Source organism: Dipodomys ordii, unplaced genomic scaffold (genome assembly GCF_000151885.1).
Source record: "Dipodomys ordii isolate 6190 unplaced genomic scaffold, Dord_2.0 Scaffold5, whole genome shotgun sequence".
NCBI classification, from domain to species: domain Eukaryota; kingdom Metazoa; phylum Chordata; class Mammalia; order Rodentia; family Heteromyidae; genus Dipodomys; species Dipodomys ordii.
The window spans coordinates 31,370,674-31,376,883 of record NW_012267221.1 but is presented as its reverse complement, the minus strand read 5'-3'; the positions used below and the strand labels follow the sequence as shown (position 1 = coordinate 31,376,883).

The following is a 6,210-nucleotide window of genomic DNA, read 5'->3' as shown; positions in this document are numbered from 1 at the left end:
ACTCATAAATTCTATTCATGCATGCTCTTTCCATGCATCTAAAACTTTTATTGTATAGTTTATGATTATATTCTGCAGTTTATTGTTAGAAGTACTGAAACAGAAGATAAAATCATTTATTTGTGGTACATAGCTGCTATTCAGTGAAAGAGCCAGGATTTCAACATAGCTATCCTATGATAAAACTCATTCTCAGGACTGGCAGTGGTACAGTCTGCTTTTGGCATGTATAAAGCCCAGGGTTCAGTCCTCAGCACTAAAATAACAAAACAAATCCACAAATATCTAATATTCTTAATTAACGGCTGAGTTCTTTCTATAAGTAAAGCCAGTGTAATATATGTAGATTAGGCTAAATGAGAAGAAGAATCAATAATCATATAAGGAAATTACCACTAAATTTGCTTACTTTCATGTGTCATGAAGAGGACTGTTACTACTATGATTACTACCCAGATTAGACTTATCAGAACTGTTATTAACAAAGCTATAATAGTTGAGCACTTACGTGCCAGTCATGTTGCTAAATGTTTTTATCTGGATTTATTTACCCTCTTTAGATCCTTATATTGAGGTAAGTATTGATTCCCACCCCATTTTACAGATGAAGAACCTGAGACTAGAGGATACTGTATAGTATTTTAAGGATCCCATGTCTAGTTTTATTTCAAAATCTGGTTTTAACCTTTTTGCCATGCTTTCTCATGTTTAAGACCCAATAAGCAATATGGAAAAAGGTAAATCATTTCTAAAAGGGATTATTTATAACTACTTTTCCACTAAAATACGGTTTCGTTCTTATTGTTTTCAGACTAAGAAAGAGCTATTTACACATGCAAGTGCATACTCACACTCAACACTTTATTTTAGTTGATTAAATTGTTACACAGTAAAATCTGTGATCATGGAATATGGGTATTTTAGTCTTATATCTTCATTGCTTGATATGGATGCTATTAAAATAGCTGGATTTTTAAATAATTAGAATAAATACACAAAAAGAACTATTTGGAATTATTTTAGGATTTTGTACTATCTCAGGCATTTTTATGAAACTTGATTTTCATTATAACATTTATGTAAGGAAATGGCTAATTTAGAGTTGTTTCTTTTTGGGCAGATGGTTAGGTGTGATTTTTACTTTGTTATATAATTACCTTATGAGGAATATGATCATTGGAAGCATATTTACAGGAAATAATATTTTAAAGAAATGATAGTCTGAGGAAAAGTGAGATTATTTGTTAATATTATATTGAGATTGCATTTACTTAGTAGCTTTGTGTCAGTCTTGTTAAAAATAAAAATGATTAGGTTATAATTGTTTGATCTAGTTGTATTTGAGAATTAAGTTTTTTTTTATTGCATTCCTATTTTCACTTCTAAAATACAGGAATGCTTGTATTGATTTTTTATACTTTGGCTTGGAAGGAAGCTAGATGATGTTTAAAATAGAGTTCAATTTGAGTTGAAGTGCAAAATTCACCCAATAACAATTTATTTTTATTCTTGGCTACCGTTTGTTTTTAAGGTATGTAAAATTTCACTGCTGGTTTTGCTCCCATTTTTATAGATGCATGTAGTCTTTATTTTTCCGTCTTTATATTATTATTTTAAATTGATTAAGAAAGACCACCAAGATACTGACGTGGGTTGTACACTTACACAATATATTTCAGTATATATGAATAGTATAAGTTATGAATCTATTGTATACTGACTCGCTATTTAGAATACCTTTAGAATATAGCAACATACAGTTCTAATCTTGATTTGTAATTCATAGTCTGCAGTGCATAAGTTTTCTATTGAGAAGTATGTCATAGTTTGACAATCATTGTTGACACGTAATTTTCTCTCTTTTTATTACAATGCTTCCCCAGCAAGGACAAGTTTGGAAGGTTTGCAAAGCTTTTCACCTTCCCTCTGCCCGCTTGCCCGCTTTCAGATCAGTTTCATGTTTCATAACTTCTCTTTCTGTAATTCACAACATAGCCATAGTAAATAATTTAAGAAATTACAATGCTTTATTTCCTTACACATGGCAGACAAATTATTTTTCAAAGGACACATCCTTTAAAAATGTAATAAAAATAATCAGGAATGCTACAATTTTAGTAATTTCTTAAGAAAGAACATCTCATTAGCAAGCAGTTAATTAAATGTCACAGAATGAAACAGTGACCAGTATTCAAGAGTCTATATTACTTTAAGGAGAAGTTCTAATGATATTTTTTACATTTGTATAATGCTTTATATATCACTATCTAGAATGCTGCACTGCTGATGTGGTCAGATGTAAACATTTTCATTTGTTCTGTGCTTATGAGATAGAGAACAAGGATAGGTTTCATTGTAGTCCTGCTGGTATGATGGAAAACAGTGTGATAACCTAAAGAACCGGGAACATATCTTAGCACTGTAAAGACAGTGTTTGCAGCTTTCAGTTCTTTTGAACTAGGGCTCATATTAAAATGTCTAAAATGAATGAGGAAAACATTTTGGAAAAGACATTTTAAAACAGGCTTATCACACTTAGAAAGCAACATGTCCAGTAGTTTACTTAATAGCTAATTTTTTAATACTTTGTTAGCTTCAGATGAATACAATTCTACCTCAAACCAAAATTATTTTCTTTTTCTTTTTCCTTTTCTTTTGTTTTTATTGATTTTTTTTTTTTTTTTTTTAGGTTTGAGCTTTTCCCTTCACTGCTGTTCTGCGCTAACCGCTTTGGAACTTTCCATGCATTTTTTTTTTCAGTAGAAGAACATCTCTGTACTGTCTCCCATTGCATATTTCAGCTGTGACAATCCTTGCACTTTGCCTATTCATTTTATCACCTGCTCACCAAAAACAATAAAATACCTTTCTGATTTCTGATGGCAGATTGGCTATTCATTGATTTTAGGAGGAGGATGCATTTCACTCTTGTTTTTGTTACTGTTGTTTTTTAGGCATGTGGAGATCCCAAGGCCAAACCATCCTACCTTATTGACAAAAACCTGGAATCTGCTGTGAAATTCATAGTCAGAAAATTCCCTGCTGTAGAAACCCGCAACAACAATGTAAGTCTTCTCAATTTTCCTATTGATTAGCCCTATCTATTAGGAGAGCAATTATCAGTCTGTAGTGCTTGTAGTATTTATCTAATTCTTTATATTTTGGTATGTACAGATTATATACATTGCTTAAGGAAGACATGCTTGTCATTGAAACTGCAAAAATATTTTAGTATCATTACCAATTGTTAAGAATGTAAGATTTAATTTCTCATGCACTAGTTCTTTCAAAGTACAACAAGAATAAGAAAATGAGATAGACATATAGTATCCTAAATTCTTTTTTTTTTTTTTTTGGTCAGTCATGGGGCTTCAACTCAGGGCCTGGGCGCTGTTCCTGAGCTTTTTCAAGGTCAACACTCTACCACTTTGAGCCAAAGCACCACTTCTGATTTTCTGGTGGTTAATTGGAGATAAGAGTCTCATGGACTTTCCTGCCCAGGCTGGTTTCGAACCACAATCCTCAGATCTCAGCCTCCTAAGCAGCTAGGATTACAGGCATGAGTACCTGGCTCATAGAACTTTTATTACTGTGGTTATTTGCTGGGTTCAGTTTTGAACAAATATATCTGCTTCTCCAGTATTTTTTTTTTCTTTTTCTTTTTCTTTTTAATTTTGCCAGTCTTGGGGCTTGAACTCAGAATGGGCACTGTCCTTGAGCTTCTTTGTGCTCAGTGCTAGCACTTGAGCCACAGCAAACCTTGCTAGATAGGCACTCTACCACTGAGTCACACCTCTAGTCCTAAATAATTTCTTCTATTCTTTTATTTTTATTTATTTATTTATTTTGTCAGTCATGGGGCTTGAACTCTGGTGCTCTCCCTGTGCTCTTCAGCTCAAGGCTAGCGCACTACCACTTGAGCCACAGTGCCACTTCTGACTTTTCATGTTTATGTGGTACAGAGAAATTGAACCTAGATTGTGCATGCTAGGCAAGCACTCTATCACTAAGTCACATTCCCAGCCCTCACTAGTATTTTCATAACATGCAAAACATTTCTGAAAAATAAATAATATAAGACTTTATTATTAGATTATTTATTGTTTCTGTACTGCTTTTTTTCTTGTTTTTGGTCCAAGACTGGGCCTATTTCACTCATTGTTTAGCACTCTACCAACTGAGCTCCTCCAGGACCCCCTCCCCATTACTTTTCATGTGGAGCTTTTCTTTAGTGTATTGAAGTACAGTTGTATTCATCAACCTACTGGTATGTACACCTATTTTTGGCACTTCTTTATAGTAACTTTTTTGAATTTTTAGAAAATTATAGCGTTTCACCTTATACTACGCCATTTTAATATGTTTTGTGTTGGGATCTTTCTGTATGTCTTTTTTTCCCCTGTTTTTTTTTTTATTTTCCCATGTTATAGTCCTTGCTATCTCTTTTACTTTTTGTGCAAATGTAGTCTAGAAATCTCCTCTCATGATTTCCCTATTTTTGAAACCCGTTTAAAAGATACATTGTCATCTTTTTATTTTCTCAAATCATGTGTTGTTACCACTTAGAGCCATTTTGATGTAGAAGAAAAACCAGTCCAATAAAAATGAGTGAAGTGCTTCTTAGAGAAGTTTTTAAGTTCTGGCTTTTGGACTCAGGGACTTGCTAGATTTGTACTCTACTACTTTAACCACAGCCCTTTCTCATATTCATTATGTTTTAGATAGTGATTATCACTTAAGACCCAGGGCTGGCCTTTGGATAATAATCCTCCTACCTATGCTTCCCTCATCACAGCTGGGATTATAGGCATTACCCACCACAGATTGCCACCATGCTAGTTTATTGAAATGAAGTCTTGTTAAACTTTTGCCAGGCTGGCTTGGAACTGCAGTCATCCTGATCTTTGCTTTCTGAGTGGCTGAGATAAAAAGATTATGTTCTTAAAGTCTTGTTAAACTTTTGCCAGGGCTGGCTTAGAACTGCAGTCATCCTGATCTTTGCTTTCTGAGTAGCTGAGATAAAAAGATTATGTTCTTTAAATTTTGTTATTATGATTAGTAGTAATAATAATAATTATTATTACTTTGTGACAGTCCTGGGGTTTGAACACAGGGCCTAGGTGCTATCCCTGAGCTTCTTTTGCTCAAGGCTAGTGCTCTGTCACTTGAGCCATAGATCCACTTTTGGCTTTTTTGATAGTTTAGTGGAGATGAGAGTCTCATAGACTTTTTTGCCTGGGCTAGCTTTGAACTGCAGTTCTCAGATCTCAGCCTGGGCTACCTTCATCTGGCTAAGATTATGTTTTATAATTGGTATATTAAGGTATCATAATTCGTTTCTAATTAGAAAATAGATAATTCAAAGTATATATTTCTTTTTTTCAAAGGGTATATTTCTTTAATATACAATTATTATGTAGACAACTTTTTAGTTATTGACATTAGTTGGATAACTTTTTTGAGAGATTATATATTTGGAGAAACCTATCAATTAATTATTATTAAGTAATTGTACAAAGAGGTTACAATTTCATAAGTCAGGAGATGAGTACAATGCTGCTTAGTCAGCATCATTCCTTCCTTTTTTCTCCTCCATTTTCTCCCTCTTCTCCCTGCTTTCAATTAACATAGTTTATTAAATCTCATGTTAATTCAGAATATGTTATTATGTACTCATAAAATCATAAGCCAGAAAGAAGTTTTCAAATTAATATGTGTGTTTATTTGTAATTTTCTTTTGAACAACATAAATTTATTCAACCATATAAGCCATTCACATTCTTGAACTGGTGACTAGAAGTGTGAGATCCAACATTGTCATGTTTTATTTGTGAATTTTAGTGTAGCATAGTCCTTATTATGAGATCTTCCTTAGAAAATTGCCAAGAGTTAATTACATATATCTTCACTGTTTGATAATAGTATGTTTTTTTTGGTTAAAGGCATCAGTAAGCTTTACTGTTCTTAATAGGATTAGCAAACTACTATGACAATAATGCTTTTGCTCTTTATCCTTTGATAGTTTTACTTTTTCAATTTTTGAAGTACAGAATTTTAATAACAGCTTTATTGAGATGTAATTATGTATACCATAAGTATAATACACTTTAATACACTGTTGAAACATATTATTTACTTTTTTTAGTTTATTCTCAGATTATAACTGTATTGATATATTATTCATATACTGTATAATTTACCCATTTTAAG

General features: G+C 32.6%; 1 protein-coding gene across 1 annotated transcript in view; it reads left to right on the top strand.

Annotated features, from left to right (window-relative positions):
- The first annotated feature begins 517 nt into the window (after positions 1 to 517).
- Nckap1 (NCK-associated protein 1) overlaps positions 518 to 6,210 on the top strand; it is an 80,896-nt gene continuing 75,203 nt past the window's right edge. The window contains exons 1-2 of the mRNA XM_013027554.1: positions 518 to 574; positions 2,955 to 3,065. Of these exons, the coding sequence (XP_012883008.1) occupies positions 518 to 574; positions 2,955 to 3,065 (168 nt within the window). The remainder of the gene's footprint in view (positions 575 to 2,954; positions 3,066 to 6,210) is intronic.